This window comes from Staurois parvus, unplaced genomic scaffold (genome assembly GCF_062004578.1).
Source record: "Staurois parvus isolate SC_StPar_1 unplaced genomic scaffold, SC_StPar_1.0 ptg000203l, whole genome shotgun sequence".
NCBI lineage: Eukaryota > Metazoa > Chordata > Amphibia > Anura > Ranidae > Staurois > Staurois parvus.
Window position 1 is genome coordinate 2,901,490 of NW_028317999.1, and position 23,238 is coordinate 2,924,727.

The 23,238-nt window shown below is 41.7% G+C and overlaps 1 protein-coding gene across 1 annotated transcript in view; it reads left to right on the forward strand.

Moving 5' to 3' along the window:
- Positions 1-23,238, forward strand: part of GAREM1 (GRB2 associated regulator of MAPK1 subtype 1) — a 199,237-nt gene that overhangs the window by 32,447 nt on the left and 143,552 nt on the right. The window contains exon 2 of the mRNA XM_089678355.1: positions 13,373-13,513. Coding sequence (XP_089534481.1) covers positions 13,373-13,513 — 141 coding nt within the window. The remainder of the gene's footprint in view (positions 1-13,372; positions 13,514-23,238) is intronic.

Below are 23,238 nucleotides of genomic sequence, written 5' to 3' on the forward strand. Positions count from 1 at the left end.
ACTGTTACAATTAGAAGACACCTATGTGAAGCCAAGCTATCTGCAAGAAGCCCCCGCAAAGTCCCACTGTTGAAAAAAAGACATGCTGAAGAGGTTACAATTTGCCAAAGAGCACATTGACTGGCCTAAAGAGAAATGGCGCAACATTTTGTGGACTGATGAAAGTAAGATTGTTCTTTTTGGGTCTAGTGGCCAGACACAGTTTGTCAGATGACCCCCAAACACTGAATTCAAGCCACAGTACACTGTGAAGACAGTGAAGCATGGTTGCGCAAGCATCATGATATGGGGATGTTTCTCATACTACGGTGTTGGGCCTATTTATCGCATACCAGGGATCATGGATCAGTTTGAATACATCAGAATTCTTGAAGAGGTCATGCTGCCTTATGTTGAAGAGGAAATGCCCTTGAAATGGGTGTTCCAACAAGACAATGACCCCAAACACACCAGTAAATGTGCAACATCTTGGTTCCAGACCAACAAGATTGACGTTGTGGAGTGGCCAGCCCAATCTCCGGATCTTAATCCAATAGAAAACTTGTGGGGTGACATCAAAAATGCAGTTTCTGAGGCAAAACCAAGAAATTGAGAAGAACTGTGGAATGTAGTCCAATCATCCTGGGCTGGAATACCTGTTCACAGGTGCCAGAAGTTGGTTGACTCCATGCAACACAGATGTACAGCAGTTCTCAGAAACAGTGCTTATACAACTAAATATTAATTAAGTGATTCAAAGGAAAGCAAAATCTTCAAACATTTTTCAGTTTATATAGTGAATGTTTAAGTTTGTAAAGAAGAATACAAACACTGCTATTTTTTTGAACGGTCTAATATTCACTTTTCTTCAATTTTTTTAGAGGAACAACACAAATTTGATATATTTTTCTTCATGTTTTGATTTGGAATAGAATGTGTAGTGTTCCCAATGCATTTGTGTGTATGGAAATAAAAGCTATTAGAAGGATTTTGAGCTTTATTCACTTTTTTCAACACACTGCTATTATTTTGAACACAACTGTATGTGGTGGCTACATTGGTTTTCTTTTTCTAGGTTTTTTTCCCTTAAATTTCACCCAGTGATCCATCCTGTAACACCCTTCTCTTTTGGGATAAAGATTTTACATAAATAAAAGCTGACCATTGTAAGTGCCTCTGTTAGTTTTCAATAGTTTGTCTCAATCCTCCTAAATGCTACTTTAGTTAGGCAGCTTGGTCTGTTAAGAGAAGTTTAAAAAAAATTTGCTTTTTTTTTCAACAGGTAAAAATAAAGGTAGAGTTCCTAAAAAACCAAACTAGTGTAGCCAACACATTGAAGAATTGATAGGCTGCAATATAATGCATTTTTGAATGTTGGGTGTAATACCACTTTATGTGCGGTAAGAGCCATTTTAGTGTTGGTTTCACTTAAAGGATGTCGGAGATGGAACCTCTGTATTCTGACAATGCGTGGGGTTTTGCCTACAGCTGTGTTGTTCCCTTGGTAACTTACAATTTAGCATAAAATTGCATGGGGAGGAGCAGACATACTATTTAAACAACATAATCGCCTTTCCAGCAATATAGTTATAATAATTTAAAGCACAAAAGAACCCTAACCTCAAAATGGGTTTCAAATGTAGATTTACCTATAGTAACACTTTTTATCCAAAGATTGCACGTTGCAAATGGTTTCCTTTTTGTTGCAGTAAGTTTGATTTTTGTGTAGGTTGTTACAACTCGGTTTCCATTTTGCTGTAACTGAACAGAAACGTATGGCCCATATTCACTCAACAGTGCTTTGTCATGTTGCACCTAGATTGGTGATTAGGTGATTCAGTGTTAGGTAGTATCATTTAATATGAAACCATACCAGAGTCAGTCTTTTGTAATGGTGGGCAAAAAACTACAAAAAAAAATTGACAGCGCTATATAAGTACCTGAAATAAATAAAAATAAAATACAATAAAATCTCAGCTATTATGGTGCAAAGTATTTGTCAGCCAAATCTGGACGGTTAATCATTAATTGCCAAGACCAGTGGTATCCAAAGTGCAAGTAGCTCATAGCAAGCAAGTAAAAGCTTGTGATTGGTGGTTGTGGCCTACACTTTGCACATCAACCTTGTGTTCCACTATGTTTTTGAATAAGCCTAATACTGAATTATCACCTAGTTCCTTTACTGGAAAAAGAGGTTATTGAACGTCTACCCAGTTGGATGGCTAGAGCTACTGACCACCTTTACAGTGCCATCCAGCACAACCAAGTTAATCGTGCCATCTTTGCCCATGCAAAGTTATACATAGGATATAAGTCTGTGTCTTGAATATACAGTTTCTTTGTTGCATAAAGAATATTTTTTTTAAACCATAACTGTGACAGCAAAAAGATAGGTCAGTATATTTTATTTCAGGTACTTGTATAGCGCCGTCGATTTACGTAGCGCTTTACATATATATTGTACATTTACATCAGTCCCTAACCCTTACAATCTAAGGTCCCGAACTCACATTCATACATACACATACTAGGGCCAATTTAGACAGGAGCCAATTAACCTACCAGCATGTCTTTGGAATGTGGGAGGAAGCCAACATACCCGGAGGAAACCCACACAGGCACAAGGAAAACATGCAAACTCCAGGCAGGTGGTGCTATCACTGGGATTCGAACCAACAACCCTATTACTGCCAGGCGGAAGTGCTAACAATTTAGCCACTGTGCTGCCCAGTATAGCCATCTACCATCGTTTTTATTTTTTTCTGGAATGGGTTAGAAACTAAAGCATTTATAGTATTGTTTCTAAGGGCAGCCCACTTTTTTCTTTTATTGTTCAAGGCATTCAAACTAACATAAGATAATGTGCAAAGAGGAGTAAGGCATTTTTTATCCATTATAACCTACTCCCCTACCTGAAATAATTATTTTTGACAGTGACCTAACTCCTAAACATATTACCTATGAGTATTACTTCATTCTGTTCTCTTGTTAAAACTTCACATTCACTCTGTAGTTATATCCAGTCATCTGCTTCTTCACTCTACATCCCTCCCTTCAGGCATTATACAGCTTAAATTCTAGTACATGCTCTCTTCATATCCTTGGCTGAACTATTGTAACACTCCCCTCTGCGGTTTACCAACAAACAGACTGGCACTGCTCCAGTCCATCTTTAATCTGCTGCTTGACTCATCTGCTTCTGTTCCCACTCCTCAAATACTGCTCCTCTGTCATTCCCTGCACCGACTACCAATTACTCTGAAAAATTCAGTTTAAACCTTTGAATTCAATCTGCAAAGACCTCTCCAGTCTGGGCCTTCTATACAATTCCTTTCAAATTCCTGGATATCCCTGTAAATGTAGTATCCACTTTGTATATATTCTTTTCCTGTCCTCCACTTTACTTGCTTCATCATACGCCTACATCTAGAACTTCTCACTAGCTGCTGCCTTTGTCTAGAATTCCCTTGCACATGCTATGTGCCACTCACCAACCCTTGAAACCTAATGCACACCCAAGGTCACCATTTGCTTAGGTAAACCATGTGTCCCTAGGACTACTCTCAATCATTGCTACTTCTTTATCCAGCAAGGCATACTGCCTACATACTTCCCACACTTAATTCTTCTCCCTCTAGAGCAGGGATCACCAAACTTTTTAAACAAAGGGAAAGTTTATTGTTCTTCAGACTTTGAGGGGACCGGACTATAGCTAGTGCAACTAGAAAATGACCTGGCGTCAATGAGAGCAAGTAGTGCCACATCATTGCTGTTAGTAGGAGGAATAGTGCTCTGTTGTTGGTATTAGGGGAATGAGTAGTGCCCCATCATTGCTGTAAGTGGGAGGAATAGTGCTCTGTTGTTGGTATTAGGGGAATGAGTAGTGCCACATCATTGCTGTTAGTAGGAGGAATAGTGCTCTGTTGTTGGTATTAGGGGAATGAGTAGTGCCCCATCATTGCTGTTAGTAGGAGGAATAGTGCTCTGTTGTTGGTATTAGGGGAATGAGTAGTGCCACATCATTGCTGTTAGTAGGAGGAATAGTGCTCTGTTGTTGGTATTAGGGGAATGAGTAGTGCCACATCATTGCTGTTAGTAGGAGGAATAGTGCTCTGTTGTTGGTATTAGGGGAATGAGTAGTGCCACATCATTGCTCTAAGTGGGAGGAATAGTGCTCTGTTGTTGGTATTAGGGGAATGAGTAGTGCCCCATCATTGCTGTTAGTGGCAGGAATAGTGCTCTGTTGTTGGTATTAGGGGAATGAGTAGTGCCCCATAATTGCTGTTAGTAGGAGGAATAGTGCTCTGTTGTTGGTATTAGGGGAATGAGTAGTGCCACATCATTGCTCTAAGTGGGAGGAATAGTGCTCTGTTGTTGGTATTAGGGGAATGAGTAGTGCCACATCATTGCTCTAAGTGGGAGGAATAGTGCTCTGTTGTTGGTATTAGGGGAATGAGTAGTGCCACATCATTGCTGTAAGTGGGAGGAATAGTGCTCTGTTGTTGGTATTAGGGGAATGAGTAGTGCCCCATCATTGCTGTAAATGGGAGGAATAGTGCTCTGTTGTTGGTATTAGGGGAATGAGTAGTGCCACATCATTGCTCTAAGTGGGAGGAATAGTGCTCTGTTGTTGGTGTAGGGGAATGAGTAGTGCCCCATCATTGCTGTAAGTGGGAGGAATAGTGCTCTGTTGTTGGTATTAGGGGAATGAGTAGTGCCCCATCATTGCTGTAAATGGGAGGAATAGTGCTCTGTTGTTGGTATTAGGGGAATGAGTAGTGCCACATCATTGCTCTAAGTGGGAGGAATAGTGCTCTGTTGTTGGTGTAGGGGAATGAGTAGTGCCCCATCATTGCTGTAAGTGGGAGGAATAGTGCTCTGTTGTTGGTATTAGGGGAATGAGTAGTGCCCCATCATTGCTGTAAGTGGGAGGAATAGTGCTCTGTTGTTGGTATTAGGGGAATGAGTAGCGCCCCATCATTGCTGTAAGTGGGAGGAATAGGGTTCCATCGTTGTCTTCAGTGGGAGAAATGGTACACCATCACTGGTGTTAGTGGGAGGAGTAGTGCCCCATCATTTGTGCTAGTGGGAAGAATATTGCTCTATCGTTTCACATTTTCCTCTGAAGTGTTTGGACACCCTGGACCTTTCCCCTCACATAATACCCTGATTCTTCAAATTGTTTATACCAATGACGAATCTTCTTTGCCACTGGCGAATCAATCACGAAACACTGTCAAAACGCATGCTACACCGTTATTACAGACTCGGTCTTGCTAAATGGGAGAGCACATAATGCCTTCTGTTGTATAGACTCCATCTTGTTAACGACTGAGGGTAGAGTCTGTTTGGGTGCTAGTAGTGCTTACTAGTGTGGTCAGAAGGTGGTGCACTCCCCTGGGATATAAATGGTGAGTTGGGTCAGGGAGCTGACAAGTTTGGGTGGAGATGTGAGATAGAGAGGTGTGAAGGCATAGAGTTGGCCACCAATGGTTTGGACCCTTATTTGAAATGATGTACTCTGGAGGTCTGGGGCGGACCCTAGATGGAGGTAGTGTAGGGACAGCATGAAGCATGCTCGCCCTGGGATAGGTACTGATAACTGCTGGTGGAATTGTATAAACTTGCCTGCTATACCATTTCTGAACTAAAGCCTAGAAAATATACTGGACTCCCCTCATCCTTGTGTCTGGCATATTCCTAGAACCAGTACCTTGCTTGAGCCAGGAATAACGTGAAGATGCTTGGTAAGGTGTATGTGGTGTTGAATAGTACACATTATATGTTCTCTCGAGGAGCGGTGGACTCACAATAACAGAATAAAGCAAGAGGGCTTCTAGTGGTATCTGGGAATGAACTGTCTTACCCTAGTGTCCTTCTTGTAATGGCATTTTACACACTTCATACATTCCAGAGGTTAAAAGATGATCTGTTGTTAAAATTCACATTTCATATGAATTGGTATGACGTGTCCCCATTATCAAATTGTAATGTTTTGTAAGAAACTCCAGATTCAAAACGGGATGCCAGGAGTCATTTCTAAAAATGGTGCAGCTTGTGCAAGTCGAACAAAATCTATGAACATATGTAAAAGTAAAAAAGGTTCTAGTTCTGGAAACTACATCAGATGCAAAATTGAAGTGCATTGATTTCATGCATGCCTTCTTTCCTCCTGTGCTATGAACCATAGTTGTGAGAATGGTCCATCTGTAAATGTGAGCCTTAGGTAGACTAGAACTGGTGGGATTATGGAGGAGGCTGAAAGATTACATGTACTATCTACATTTGTCCACACTTTAACTTATTTCTAGCCATACATTGAGCCAATAATCAGATAGGAAAGGTGATCTAAGGCTCCATGTACACTGCAGCTGATAAACTCGCCTTCAGGAGCTTTTCTGCGTTTTTTTTTTAGCAGTCATTTACAGTAGTTTACAGGCAGATGAGTTTACAGTCGTTTTTTGGAACGCACCAAACTAGCGTTCAGGAGTAGATTTTATCAGCGATTCAAACGCTTGTAAACGCGGCTAGCCGCGTTTATAAGTGTTTGCGTTTGGAAATTTTTTTTAACTCTTCCATTTCCAGATGCTATCCAGAGCCTTTTTTCATTATGAAAAATGCATGCAAAGCGTTTTCCCGGTACTCAAATGGACCCGGTACACCATACTTTGAGCTTTCACATGAAAGAAAATATGTTAGACACTGCTGCAATAATTTCTGCACAGAAATGAGCTGGAACACATCCAAAAAAGAAAAAAAAGACAGCTAATGTCAACAAATACTGCTCTCTTTATTTGTCTCAAAATGTCTGAAATAGTTAATTTTTTTACTGTTTTTCAGTGCATTCTGGGCATTTCGGAAGGTCTCCTGAGGTTAGCTTTAAAAAACGCTTCTAAACGTAAAAACTCATAAACACTCATAAACACGAATAAACGTGGTATGCAAACGTGGCTAAACAGATGTTTTTTAACCTACATTTTCCAGCAGTCAGTTTCCATCATTCAGAAGTGTCCCGTGTACATAGAGCCTTAGAGGAAAACCTTTAGTCTTTGTGGTACCTTTCTTCCCCCAGCACTCAAGGTCACCCACAAAGGCAAATTATTGATTCTGACTCTGAAGAGATAAAGAAATCAGAGACTTAATTGATGACTTGTCTGTAAATTTGCCTAGACTTTTCTGCATAGTGGGCAAAATCTGGGAAAGAGGAATTGTATTCCGTACAAGAGTATTGCTAGAAATGAGTGCAGCAAATACTACTTTGATAGTCATTGAAGTTCTTTTTTTTACATCAGATTTTACTGGGCTTTTTGCCATCTTTCTTGCTTGTTACTTTTTCTTTTTCTCTTCTATCTGTTTCATTTCCACTGGACTGGACACTGATTTGTATAGGTCTAGATATTAGATGAGATGACTTAAAACTAAACTCCAGTCAGATATAAAACAGTTTGTTGCAGTTACGTATTTATTAATAAACTAATGAATATATTATTAAAAATACAACTAGTATGTGAATGTGACCTGGTATTTGCTACTTGCAATCTATGTAAAGCCATAATCAGACTGGGAAGAAGAGAGACAGGACATGCAGAGAGGAGAAATAGAGGGGTGACTTCATCAGTCAACTGCTGCTCTTTCATGGTCCTTTCAGCAAGCTGGGGGAGAAGAGATTGTACAACTGTATAGATTACCTTTTAATATAGAAAGTGATGTTTTCTACCTAGCTGTGCTTTGTGGTAGGAGTTTGTGAATCTCTGGACTGTATAGAAATAAATTCAAATTTTTGGAGAGATTAAACCACTTCCTTATATCTAAATGTCATTGTTGTATTTAGATGATTATCTGGAGTTCAGCTTTAAAGTGATATTAAAGTCTTGTTTATTTTTTTTTTAAATAACAAACATGTCATACTTACCTGTTCTGTGCAGTGGTTTTGCTCCTCTTCTGGGGTCCCCCCTCTGGCACTTCTAGCTCATTACTCCCGCTGAGCGCCCCCAAGCAAACAGCTTGCTCTGGGGGCACCCAAGCAGGAGCGCTTCTGTGCCTGATTAGCTCACTGTCTGTGATTGACAGCAGTGCCTCAGCCAATCAGGAGTGAGAGTCCCTGGAGAGCCGAGGCTCTTGTGGATATAGCTGGATTGAGAGGGGGCTAAGTAAATATTAGGGGGGCTGGGGGGAGGGGCTGCTACACACTAAAGGTTTTTTACCTTCATGCATAGAATGCATGAAGGTAAAAAAAACCTTGAGCCTTTAGAACCTCTTTAAAGTAAATCTGTCACAAGCCTGGTCCATTTTAATTAAACATATGATAAAAATACATAATGCCTGCAGTAAAAACCATGTGTCAAAAGTCAAAATAAGACATTTCAGTAATATAGACAGCTGAAATGATCTATACATTTCAACTTTTTTTTTTTTTTGGGTAAAAAGCTAAACTATGCTGTAGCCCAGGGTTGCTCATCCCATGGTCCTCAAACAAGGGAAGCACATGCCCGGGGGTCTGTAATTTATTGATTGTGATCTGGGCTTGCCAGCCAAGACTGCATCAAGCTGACAGAGGAGGAAGCAGGAGCCACCTATGCCAATGCTTTCTCTGTAGCACCGAATCTTGTCCCTGGCAGAGTGATACCAAGTACCTGGGACCTTTCTAGCGGCCTGGAGAGTGATGCCAGCAAAAAACTAGAAGAGGAAAAGAAGATCAGTGTAGTAAGCAACACATTCACTGGGCATACCTGCTTTTGCAGTGTTCATATTAGCACCTATAAAAGAGTTAACAACTATTAGGCTGCTTTCACATTGGTCCGCGGTGCATCTGTAGCTTTCCTGTGGGTTAGCTTCACTCATAGACTTCTATTATATCCTGGGGGTTTGGTGCGCTTTCTGAAAACGCACCAAAACTCCAGAATGCACCACACCCGCAAGATATAGAAGACTATGGCAAAGCGCAGCTAATCCACAGGAGAGCCACAAGTGCACTGTTCTGCACCTGCAGTGGAGGTAAGCCGCAGCACACCAGTGTGAAAGCAGCCTTGTAGGGGGCTCAGGACAGTAAGGGCTTGTTTACATTTGCTGTTTGGGGGGCCTATGCGTCCTCCCTATCACATTCTCTTTTACAGTTGAACAGAAGCAGCAGTGGGGGCAGCATATACAGGAACCAATCTCCTCCATTTTTCTCCTGCAACCACTGAAAGCCAATTTCTCCTCCTCTCCCTCCCACTGGAATTCAGTGGCTGCAAAAGGAAAATGTTCATTATGCTATTAAAAATAAAAAATTTGAAGCGTAGGTTCACACCTGTGTGGGTGGTTGGCGCTGCGTGACCGCACCTCTTCCCGCACCCACAACCACCCACACTGAAATGCAGAAGATGCGGGCGGGTGCCATTAATCCTACTGGTATGCTGCCTGCACTGGAAATCGCAACCGTATTGGGAACTGCACTGTATTTGCTGTTCCCATGTGTTCTGCTATTTAAAAAATAGTGCAGCCACCTCTGGTTTCACGAGACACTGTAGTCTATTCAAATGAATGAGCTGCCATGCCCTCACAAATCGCAGTCCACATGGCTGCATACATGTTAACATAGGGTTCTAGACCAATATTGGTATTGGTACTGATATTGGTATTGTACAAGTACTCATGCAAATGCTCCCGATACCAAAACCGATACCTTTGCGGTGCAATTTGAGCCCATACAAAGTCAGTGGTCTCAAATCTCACTGCAAGGAATTGTATACGATTTGAACAGGAATGCTGTGCGATTCCTGTCTGAATCGCATGCATGAGTTCACACAGGAGCGTCACATGGACGGCACTGACCTATCAGAAACTGTCTAGCCCATACTGTCAGCCCTTCAAGGAGAGGAGAGAAAACCGTGGGGTTTTCAATTCCCCGGATCTGTGAAGCAGCTTTTCATTGTCTGACTGACAGCGGGGATCAGCAATCTGGTACAGCGGGACAGGCAGGAGGGATGTGGAGGAGAGTGGGGAGGGGGTCCAGTGGATGGCTGGAACCGCAGGAGGCTGGGGGGAGAGAACCATGGGTGAGGCAGGAGGAGCCCAAGCTGCAGCCGCTGATAGGATCGGGAGCCAGAGCTGGTGGAAGCCATCATGCAGGGAGGTTTCCCCGCACTGCTCCTGTATAAACTCCATTCGTACCATGTTACACACTGAATATGGATGTAACATGTTACGAAAGGTGAACTTATCCTTTAAAGCTTTGCCCCCCCCCCCCCCTCCTTTTTTTGGCTATAGGGGATTACCCTGCATTTGTGATTTTGTGTGTGTGGTTAGGTTGTTTTGTCAATTTATCTTGCATGCAATTTTTTGTGTTGTGATTTTTTTTTTTCCCTTAAGAAAAAAATCAATTTTAAATGACTGTTCCTATAGAATGAGCCATGTATTGCAGCAATCATTTTTTGTTCATACAGAGTTGCTTTAGAATTTTGACATTGTGTGACAAATGTGTTCTGTATACTATTGCGATATTTTTAGAAAGAACACACCATTAAAAACACATAGGAGACATAAATACATGTGTCATTCTCTGAAGAGCAATCTGCAGTGGACTGCTTTTTAGAGGGCATTTGACAAGCTATGGGGAAGTGTTCTGTTGTGCATTACACACAGTTGTCGCGCTGCTCCTTTCATTTGAATGAGTCGTGTTCAGCGGGCAGTACTGCCCACCAGATGAAATGGTAAATATTGCCTCCCCACCATGTACAGTATATACCCTGTACTGCTACCTTTGAGGCTTACAGTGGCATACCTCCAAACTTATTTAGATGGCAATGAGAGACCCCTATTAGTAAAAGTATGCAGGCATAGGGCACACCCCCTGCCACGCCCCCTTAAATGTGAATTATGCAAAAAAAAAAAATGATTAGTTAAACCCAAAAGAGCTTTTTTTTTTACCACTTCTATTCCTTTATACTGGCTTTTGAAATTTATAACTACAGCAATTTAGAAATTGGATGAAAGGTTTAGCACTGGGAAACACTTTTTGAAAGATAAATAGTGCGTTTCATATATTTGATATGCAACTATATCAGACCAAAATGAGGGACAAATGAAGAGGAAAGGGGGACAGAGGGACTTTGTTTCAACTCAGGGACAGTCCCTCAAAATCAGGGACAGTTGGGAGCGATGGGGTGGTGATTTTAGGCAGTAAAAATGTGGTTCTACTGCCTGTTTTTACCCTCCCCCCCAACCTCAAGTGTAAACTAAGCCTTATTATGGGTAGGTTTCTGCTCCCATCAAACATATACAGTAGATTTTTATGGAAGAACATATTACAGTATGTCAGGCTTTGCAAAGGTTTTTTTTTATATTTATCCAGTTTGACTGCTAAAAAAACAGCTTGAATCTAATGAAATCAATGATGAGTCTTTAGATGTGTAGGTTGTAAAGTCAGCCAGATTGTGCAATTCTGAGCATTATAGAGTTAAGAAACCTGCTGTAGTTAATAAATTAGTATCCATTGGAGTGTGCAGAGCGTCTGGTTCATATGTAAACTATTATGTTTAATGTGTATTAGGTTAATGGCTGATCCCTCTCTGAAGCCTTGACTGTATTTCATCACGTTCATATAACTGTGTTGTTTTAATTGAATTTTATTGAAGATTGTTTTACACACACAGATAAGAGAACATTATGTTGTGTACAGTGTTGCTGATGCTTTACTACACATACAATCCAGAGCTGCATATGATTTTGTCACTTGAACCCGCATGGCATCATCACGTCGGAATAGTTGGTGGACTGCCATATCGGCTTCCCATAGTCAGCGGTGGTGAGCAGTAGTGGTGAAAGTACAGGTGTTGTCTCCTAAGACTGGTGTTCTTTTCCTCTGGTTGCACATAACACAGTCGCATGTGTAGTTTTACATGTAAAATTCAGATTGTTCTATTGATGCAGGACCATTGTACACTTTATTTAACCAGTAGGACCGTATGGCAGAAGCCAATCTAATGACTTCTGTCAAATGAAAAGGGCTACACACAGATCAAAATTCAATCTGTGTGTACCCAGCTTTAGGGTGTTTTGACAGCAGTAATCGGTGGTAGTGTCACTATTTCAAAATGTCAACTTAAAGTAGGAGGCAAAACCTAACTAATGCAGGCCATAGATGGGTTGAAAACCGTCCGTTTAAAAAAAAAAAAAAAAAAAAAAAAAAAAATGAAAAATCGGTCATTCAATAGGCCGACGTTACCACCAACGGTAAAAAAAATCGGCCAATTTTTGTCCCATCTACAGCCAGCATTTAATTACTTCTGTCCCTGCAAAGAGCTCCGCTATTATATTTGACATGAAAAAGTATTGCAGTTGCAACAATGTATCCATTTGTATCCATTTCGGTTACAGATGGTTTTATTTGGATACAAATAGATACATTGTTGCAACCGCAATACTTTTTCATGTCAAATATATTAGCGGACTGGAATTCTTCTTTTTCTTCTTCTTCTTCTTTTTCTTCTCCTTTTTCTTCTTCTTCTTTTTCTTCTCCTTTTTCTTCTCCTTCTTTTTCTTCTCCTTCTTTTTCTTCTCCTTCTCCTTCTTCTTCTTCTTTTTCTTCTCCTTTTTCTTCTCCTTCTTTTTCTTCTTCTTCTCCTTTTTCTTCTCCTTCTTTTCTTCTTCTTCTTCTTGCAGGTCATGGCTCATGCTCAGATTTTTTATCGGTAAAAAGATTGGCCGATTTGCCCATCATTGCTGGGAAAATCAGCCAATCGGCAGAATCGGCCGATTTTTTTCCAACTTCACCGATAAAAAAAAAATGTGCCAAAACCCTGAAAAACGACTGACCAATTAACTCATTACCGGTGCAAAAATCTGCTGATTTTTTTTTTGGCCGATTTTCGACCCATCTATGGCCTGCATAACTCTAATGCTACTTTCAGCCACGTTGTAAGCCTAATCTATCTAGACCTGTAAAGAAAAAATCTCTATACCTACCTGTTCTTCAGCCACTCCGGTCTGGTCCTACACTGAGCTGTCAGCTTCAGTGTGCAGGAGAGGCAGCCAACAACGGGAGCCCCATATTAATTCTGTGGGTGATGCCACTTCCCAGGCATTTCCCAGCAGTTGTCAACTTTCTCCTGCACACAGAGGGCGCCACGGAAGATCGGACCAGAGTGGCTGCAGAATAGGCAAGTACAGCGATTTATTTTCTTTACAGAGCTAGATAAGTTAGGCTTAGAATGTGGCTGAGAGTAGGTTTAGAGTTAGTTAGGTTTTGCTTTTACTTCCACTTTAATTAGTAGTAGTATACCTGTCATTTGATTACGGTGGTTCTCCTCAAATGTTGAATGCACCATGTCTGTGCTTTGTGTTTTGTACAATTCCCTTGTTACCAGTTGTAATGTTTTTTGCCTTTAAAGAGCTCTGTAATTGTATTTTTTAGGAGAGAACATTGAAGGTCTCCGGGAGAATGATTATCTGTTGATACACTCCTGCCGGCAATGGACAACGATCACCGCTCACAGTTTGGAAGAAGGGCATTATGTCATAGGCCCAAAGATCGAGATTCCTGTACACTATGGAGGTATGCCATGCGTCTCGTATAGTAATGTACTTATGGGCTACCTGTAACACTTTGGAAAAACAGATGTATATATGAGATGAAGCTCATAAATACATATTTAAAGGGACAGTATACTGATAGACCGTAAATAGGCCGATGCTATCTGTACGTATTTCTCTTACTAGCTAATGTCTACACACTGTGAATTTTTAATGGAGCCTGTAGTTCAGGTTTAACTGTTCTCAATGAGAAGAGTGGTGTGTCCCTCTCCTGTCAGGTTCTCTGCAGTATGTGTAATCCAATCTCCCTGCTTTTCAGGTCTGTTTTACAACAGCAGCTGCTATCTGAGCCTCTTGCTGGGACTTTTGCTTCCAGCTTGCCATCTGCTGGCTGTAAGTACTAAAATATGAAATATTCATCAGTAATTAAAATGTTCTATTTAACTGATTACCTGGTCTTCAGTACTTCCTGTATTGTGTAGAACTAAAAAGGTCTGTTTTTAAGTTGGAACCAACGATGGGGCACTATTCCCCCCACTGACACCAACGATGGGGCACTATTCCCCCCACTGACACCAACGATGGGGCACTATTCCCCCCACTGACACCAACGATGGGGCACTATTCCCCCCACTGACACCAACGATGGGGCACTATTCCCCCCACTGACACCAACGATGGGGCACTATTCCCCCCACTGACACCAACGATGGGGCACTATTCCCCCCACTGACACCAACGATGGGGCACTATTCCCCCCACTGACACCAACGATGGGGCACTATTCCCCCCACTGACACCAACGATGGGGCACTATTCCCCCCACTGACACCAACGATGGGGCACTATTCCCCCCACTGACACCAACGATGGGGCACTATTCCCCCCACTGACACCAACGATGGGGCACTATTCCCCCCACTGACACCAACGATGGGGCACTATTCCCCCCACTGACACCAACGATGGGGCACTATTCCCCCCACTGACACCAACGATGGGGCACTATTCCCCCCACTGACACCAACGATGGGGCACTATTCCCCCCACTGACACCAACGATGGGGCACTATTCCCCCCACTGACACCAACGATGGGGCACTATTCCCCCCACTGACACCAACGATGGGGCACTATTCCCCCCACTGACACCAACGATGGGGCACTATTCCCCCCACTGACACCAACGATGGGGCACTATTCCCCCCACTGACACCAACGATGGGGCACTATTCCCCCCACTGACACCAACGATGGGGCACTATTCCCCCCACTGACACCAACGATGGGGCACTATTCCCCCCACTGACACCAACGATGGGGCACTATTCCCCCCACTGACACCAACGATGGGGCACTATTCCCCCCACTGACACCAACGATGGGGCACTATTCCCCCCACTGACACCAACGATGGGGCACTATTCCCCCCACTGACACCAACGATGGGGCACTATTCCCCCCACTGACACCAACGATGGGGCACTATTCCCCCCACTGACACCAACGATGGGGCACTATTCCCCCCACTGACACCAACGATGGGGCACTATTCCCCCCACTGACACCAACGATGGGGCACTATTCCCCCCACTGACACCAACGATGGGGCACTATTCCCCCCACTGACACCAACGATGGGGCACTATTCCCCCCACTGACACCAACGATGGGGCACTATTCCCCCCACTGACACCAACGATGGGGCACTATTCCCCCCACTGACACCAACGATGGGGCACTATTCCCCCCACTGACACCAACGATGGGGCACTATTCCCCCCACCGACACCAACGATGGGGAACTATTCTTCATTGATACCAACGATGGAGCACTATTTCTCCTACTGACATCCACGATGGGGAACTATTCTTCACTGATAACAATGATGGGGCACTATTCCTCCCACTGATACCAATGATGGAGCACTATTCCTCCCACTGATACCAATGATGGAGCACTATTCCTTCTACTGATACAAACTATGGGACACTATTTATACCACTGACACCAGTGATGGGGCACTATTCCTCCGACTGACACCAATGATGTTTTTTTACTCCCACTGACCAACAAGCTTATGGCATTGTTAACTCCCAGGGCATTTTTAACTCCCACAGGCCACAGACCAGCCCCCGTAAAGTCCAAAGGACAGTAAACTGACCCTTTTGTTTTGAAAGTTTGGAAACCCCTGCTTTACAACATGAAATACAAGTTACGCTACCATCTTTTATTTAGGAAAAAAAAGTTTATAGTCTGTATTTTTAGATTCAGGACAACCATCACAATAATACATACAATGTAACAAAATCCGTTTTCCCCCACTCTATAATTGCACATTTTATTCAGTGCCTATGTCTCAGCAGTCAGTCATTTATTTTGTTTCAGCCTTCCCTGCAACGTTTTATGTAACATGCAGTAATGACATTTGAAATGCTTGGACATTTCCTGCCGCCAGCGGTGTGTGGCATAATATTGAGGCTTCTCCATTGTGTGCCATGTTTCATTAGTATCACGGTTTGAGCTCTCCGTGTGGGAAAACTAGACTTGTGAAAATGAAACTGCATCATTATCACGAGAGTATTGTTATTCACATCTTGGTATTCTCCATTAACCCTGCTTTGTACATAGAGCAGCGAGCGTGTGATCATGGCTGTTAGTGGCCTAAGCTAGCCATATGCAAAATGTTTTCTTTTAAAGAATGTTCATTCCATTTTCTAATCATTAGTTGGATCAAATGAATGTTCATCTTCTGACTGCAGTAACAAGAAGATTCCAAATTTTCTTGAACAAACAATATATTAAATATTACAATAAAACTGTTATAATATACACTATATAGTAGGCCATGCAACCAAATCAAATGTTAAAAGCATACAAAATGTTGACGTACTTTCAAATGACATTTGCCATTGAGTGTACTGAGACGTTTTGTACAAATGTTCGTATAAATGTCATTTAAAAATTCAATAGTGGATAAACTGTACATCAATCAGCCATAACATTATGACCACTGACAGCTAAAATGAATAACGTTGATTATGTTGTTACAATGGCATTTGAAAGTGGATGGGATATATTAGGCAGCAAGTGAACATGAAGTTGATATGTTGAAAAGATTTCAGGAACTTTGACAAGGGCCAGATTTTAATGGGTAGATGACTGGGTCAAAGTCACTTTAAAGCTCCATGCACACGGGGTCCTTTAAGAACACTGGTAACGTTAGCTGTGTAAAGTCACGTTAAAAACATATGTTTTTCAGCGTTTTTGTATTAGCATTTAGCGGTATTTTGCCACGTTCTTTCGCGTTTAACATTTTTATCAGTTTTTATCAGTTTTTTTTTTTTTTTTACCCCCACCAAAAATTTTTTTTGGGTAAAAAAAAGACCAAAAACGCTGGTTTGCCGCGATTTTGCTACGATTTACCACATTTTACTGTGTTTTGCCGCATTAGAGCATTTTTACAGCTAAAAAACTCCTAAAAACCCACTAGTTCTGGGGTTTTTTTCCAGTCAAAAAACGCCACTGCCAAAAAAACAGTCTGTTACATAGTTAGTCTGGCTGAAAAAAAGACAAAAGTCCATCTAGTTCAACCATAAAAAAAAAAAAGTTATAATCCTACACCCACAGTTGATCCAGAGGAAGGCAAAAAAACCCAGCAAAGCATAATCCAGTTTGATCCTGCAGGGAAAAAAATTCCTTCCTGATCCCCTGAGAGGCAATCGGATATTCCCTGGATCAACTTTACCTATAAATGTTAGTATCCAGTTATATTCTGTGTATCTAAGAAACAATCCAGGCCTTTTCTAAAGCAATCCACTGAGCTGGCCAGAACCAACTCTTGAGGATGGTGCATGGACACATAGGATAACATGCTGGGGAGTTTACTGGCTGTAGAAAAAACCATCAAAAGCCAATAACAGCAGCTGTAAAAACGTCCAGTGTACATGAGGACTAAAAACTGCTGCTGTTGTGGGATGTTCCAAGTCTGCAGTGGTCAGGACCTACCAAAAGTGGTCCAAGGAAGGAGAACTGGTGATAGCGTCATGGGCGGTCAAGGCTCATTGATGCACATGGTTAGCGAAGGCTGACCCGAGTAGTCCATTCCAGAAAAAAAGCCACTGTAGCTTGAATTGCTGAAAGAAGTTACTCAAAATAGGAGTATGCGAGCGCTATTGTAAAGTGACAGCAGCTAGGACACCTAAAGGCACCATAAAAACCTAAAAATGGATAAGATACAGAAAATAATGCAGCGCTGCACTATTTTCTGTATATGAAAATAGTTACTGCTTGTATCATTAAAAAGATGTAGAACACACAGTGCATTGCAATTGGTAGCGTATGGGGCTGCATAACCACAAACTGGTCAGAGTGCTCAAGATGACCCGTGCTCACAGCCAGAGCACCTACAATGGGCATGTGAGTATCTGAACTTGACCATGGAGCAATGGAAGAAGGTGTCCAGATCTGATGAATTCAACAATGGTTTGATAAACACAACAACGTGTTCAAGGTGTTGACTTGGCCTCCAAATTCTTCAGATTTTAATACAAACGAGCATCTGTGGGATGTGCTGAAACAACAAGTCTGATCCATGGGTCATCTCGCAACCTACAGGACTCAAAGGATCTGCTACTTATGGTTTGGTGTCAGATACCACAGCATACAGATTAGGGCTGATCGGTGTGTGTGTGTGCATGCGCACATCTATCTATCTATCTATCTATCTATCTATATATATAAAATATTATTATACAGGATCTATATTGTGCCAACAGTTTACAAGTGAAGTGCTTTACAATATAAAGGGGGACAGTACAATTACAATACAATTCAATACAGGGCCCTGTTCATATGTATATGTGTATGTATATATACACACACACAGTTCCTGGGTTACAAACAACATAGGCTCTGTAGGTTTGTTCTTAAGTTGAATTTGTATGTAAGTTGAACAGGAACAGGTCATTTTTTTTTTAAGTGTAATGCCAACCAAAAAATAATTATTTGGATAGCATAGGGAAGGGTTAACTGGCCATGCAGTGATGTGGGATTGCTGGCAGGTCTGCTGGACAGTAGGTGGTAGCATGCGGTAAGCAGCAAGATGGCTGCCTGGTGGTTACTGGGACCAGCGTGATGTCACGCTGCTTTTGTTTTTATGTATAAGTCATATGCAATCATGTTTGTAACTCTGGGATTGCACCAAATAGCACCAAGTGCAATCCAGGTACTGAACATGTGAAAGCTGCTTGCAGATCTGATGCATGGGCTGAGCCATTGCCAGAACACAATGTAATAAGTGGTAGAAAGGCTTACATTGCAAGTGGATGTGGCTGACCTTGACTCAGAACATGGTAAGCCAAGTATGCAAATTCTGAGTATACAAGGGTACATGGAAAAATTATAGAAGGTTTCTGGGTTTCTGTGTTTTAGCCCCTAGGAGAGGTTTTACTTGTATTGATCCAAATGAATACAGGTGTAATTTCAACTGTGGTCTGGTAGGGTACACTTTTTAAAAGGAATATGTCACAAATCAAAATAATGGGTTAGTGATGCTACTTAAAGTACCATTCAAATGGTAAGATACCCAGAAACCAGAATGCCAACTTTCTTATAAAAGAAGAGAGAGGGTGGTTACATTCCTAAAGTGGACCATGGAGAACAAATGTAGCCACCCTCTAACAGGAAGTCAGATCACAGCAGAAATTTGGAGATTTGAGAAGGCTGAGAGCAATAGAAGGTGTTTTTTTTTTTTTTTTTTTTTTTTAAACCAGATTTTCGTAGCACTTTTTAAACCTAATTTTGCTTTAAAGTACATTTGGCACTTCCTAAATTATGTTAAAGCGGAGTTCTATCCATTTTGACATGTTCTTGGGATCACAATGGATGGACTTTTGTCTTTTTTTTCAGCCAGACTAACTATGTAACAATGCCCACCCGCAGTACAGTCTGAAATGGAAATTCTATATTTTTTTTTTTTTATTATTATTTCTAAATACCTTTTTTTATTGTATATAGGTTGCTCGCACTTCCAGGCCCAACTGCCTAAGCACTTTTGTCATTTGGCAATTCCCTTGGACTCTTTGGATATTGGTGTCCTCTATCCCAGGAGTCTTCGGGAAGCCTAATAGTGAAGTCTTGCGGTGTCTTGCTCCTTTCCCCAAACGCACTTGACTTCTGGGTTCTCTGTTGATTGGCAGGTTGCCATAACAACGGGGGAGGCAACTTCTGCCGGCATTACTTTGGCAACCTGTAATCAGCAAAGTGCGCTGCATAGTGTCATTACTGCTCAGGGGCAAGATCAGGAGGTGCATTTTAGGTAGCCAGCTGTATGGAATCCCAGAAATAAATAGAAGCGGGCTTCAGATGCCACTGTCCATGATGGCCGCTGCCTGCCTGCCGGGATCGTGTAAGCAATTACAGATTTATAACTAAAAAGAATGAAGACCTCTATTATTACAATATCCTAATTATATAGTAGGAGTACTAAGTATCACGGGGGTGCTTTTGGAAAAAAAATTGCTTAGGAGACTAGAGCTCCGCTGTAAGCTAGCCAAAGGAATGCAATGCTGGCACCCCGAAATGTCTGCATAAATCCTCAAACTTCACTGGGTGCTGTTTTAGGCGAATTCACTCACTCTTCAATGTTTGCTGGTTTAGGTGTCCGTTTATGAACCAGCGGTAAATGATCGCTGCTCAGTTCTACGGCATTCTCGGAGAACACAGTTCTCCTGTGAATGCCTTTTATGAAGCAGTGTAGATCAGTTCTCTGAACGAAGGGAGACCGATCTACAAACGCTGGAAAACGGCTAATTTTACTATAATATCGCAAGATTACAGTAAAAGATCAGTTTACTAAGCAGAGGTAAATTATCGCTGCTTAGTTTGCGATCCGTCCGATTCTCCAGCTCTGGGCTGGAGAATCTGGAGGGAGAACACAGATCTCCAGTGAAGGGCTGAACATGTTCTCCGCTGATCTCCTGAGTGTCATAAACTGTGAATGACCAGAGAATAGCTGCGATCCTCTGAATGGCAGCTATTCTCTGTGTCATAAACGGACACCTTAGATCTCAGTTGACATGACCTCTCCAGCCTCTCACACCTCCATATTGGCTCATCACAGTGCAGAGGCGATACAGAGCAGCAGGATCGGCAAATCAAAGATTCACTTTGTATGTCCCAAGACAACACATCATACATGTGCCGAATGTTCTCTTTCATGGATCTGCAGTGTATCAAGGCAGGAACAGCTGTGGGTTGATTTGAGTGGGTTGTTAAAAACTTGTTAAGACTGGCTTGATTAGTTAATGCTTTTTAATAGGTGTTCATTACTCAGCTGTATCCTGTTATTAAATGGGATGGTGTTGCTAATGTACAGGCCTTGCTACATTTTTCCACTCACTCCTTCTTTGTTACGCAACATATTTATAAGTCAGAGGCACTGCCCACGTAAAAGTATTTTCTTCTAGACTGCTGTAACCTATTTATTGTACATATGAACAATGGCAATCATCATCTCTTTTCATTGTCTTGTCCCAATGTCTTCTAGAGTGTACAAGATTAATTTGGTGGTCATGTATTATATTTTATTTTGTTTCTTGTATTGATATACTTAGGGCATATTACACAGAGCTAGAGTACAGTCAAAATGATCATTCATACCTGTCTCTGGTGCAGAGGAGCTTACAGTCTAACAGAGCCAAAACCTCAGAACTTCCTGGAAGGAGTGAGAACCACTTAGCAGTTGGTAAAACTTAGGGGCTAAAGCTGAACTCCAGAGGAATTTCAGAACTGACCTTACAGTGGGGCTCCTCTATACAGCAAGGGTTAGATGCTCATTTGTGGAATGAAACCGCAGTTTTACTTACCTAATCCCAAGATTCCCCCCAGCAGCCAGTGCTCTCCTCCCTCTCTCTGGGTTGTGGGTAGGCCATTGACATCTTCACTTACATGTAGAACTTCTGGTCCTGCATTGTACATGATGACGTCAGAAGGGCACTGAAGAGAAGCGACTTTGGCTCACCAGTTGCATGGGGAGGAGGGAGCCTAGAGGAGTGAGAAAAAAGGTCAGTAAAACTCATTTTTTTTATATATGCATACTGTATACTATTTATTCTTTGCAAAAGAAACACAGACACAAAGATTGTATCAGAATACATACAATATGTTCAAGCAACCCAGTGGTCAAATAAATCACATGGATGATTATATTTAGACTGTCCTAGAATGCACTCGCAGATGTTCTGGTATGCAAATGAATGGAGTACATCCAATACTCATAGTATATCTCCTAGTGCCCAAGAACAATTGGTTGCAGGTGTTTGTGAGATTATTGAAAATACACATTACAGTATGTGCATTTTAAACAGAAAATGAAATAAAGAAATGTGAATAGGAATAAGGGGGGCCTAAATGGATGTTGGAAAGGGAGGGGGGCTGAAATTAAAGATTGTGATGTCACTACCTCTCCATCTTATCCAATCAGAGAATGTTTTGCATTCATTGAGAAAATGCAAAGCTCTCTATGAATGACACCTGTACCAATTGAGTGACCTCCTGTGTTCACCAGGCAGCAGCTTAGCATGGGACCCAGAAATCCGCAGCCATCATTGTAGTAGCAGTGCCATACTACAGCGATTTTCAGCTTTCACAGGGATCTACTAGGTATGACACATGCATTCTTACATTGATCCAAGTTGGAACAATGTAACTATGATCATTAACTATAATCAAACATAAAATTCAGCCTTAAGACAGGTCATTTGTAAATGCAATTTATATTCATGCTGAGAATATTGCACAATTTTGTTAATCAAATAGTTTTTATTAAGAGTTTCACAAGGCTTACAAACCTAAACCTTTTCTAACCCCACCACCACCACCACCACCACCACCAAAAAAAAAAAAAATCTCCACCCCCTCTCCTTAACTACGGTGTATCCATACAAATAGTTGGTGGTAAAACTCCACACCAGATGACTATGAGACAGATATAATTATTACATAGGAGTGATGTTTTCCAACGCAATCAAGGCCTTCATACGCACATATTTAGCTTATTGCAGTCTTACTTTAAATGGCTTAATGGATATTATGAAAAAATTCTGAGTAGGATAAACAGTTCCCTGTCATAATCACCTTCTTGCCATGTAAACAGGAGTTCCCAAGTTAAGACTGTGGGAGCCACACACCAATCAGCCATAACATTATGACCACCCACCATGGCCCATCAAGGCATGGGCTCCATTAGACTTCTGAAGGTATGCTGTGGTATCTGGCATTAAGCCATCCATAGCAGATCCTTTAAGTCCTGTAAGTTGAGAGTTGGGACTACCATGGATTGGACTTGTTTTTCCAGCACATCCCACAGATGCTTGATTGGATTGAGATTTGAAAAATTTGGAGGCCAAGTTAACACCTCAAACTTGTTGTTTTCCTCAAACCATTCTTGAATTCATCAGATCAGGTCACCTTCTTCCATTGCTGCGAGTTCTGATGCTCCTGTGCCCATTGCATTTTTCTTTGTCTGGGGATAAAAGTAAAAGAGGGCAACATAAAACTAGTGTGATATTTGACATTGATTGTTTTTGATAAATTAACACATCAATATCTGGTTCTATGGATGTGGTAGCAATTCTCATTGAATTCTCAAGGTGCTCAACAGATATTTTATTCTATTTTTTCTCTTTGTGTGCTTCCTTGAAAATAGTTGCTCACAAATATAGGTGCTGCTGAAAACTGATGAC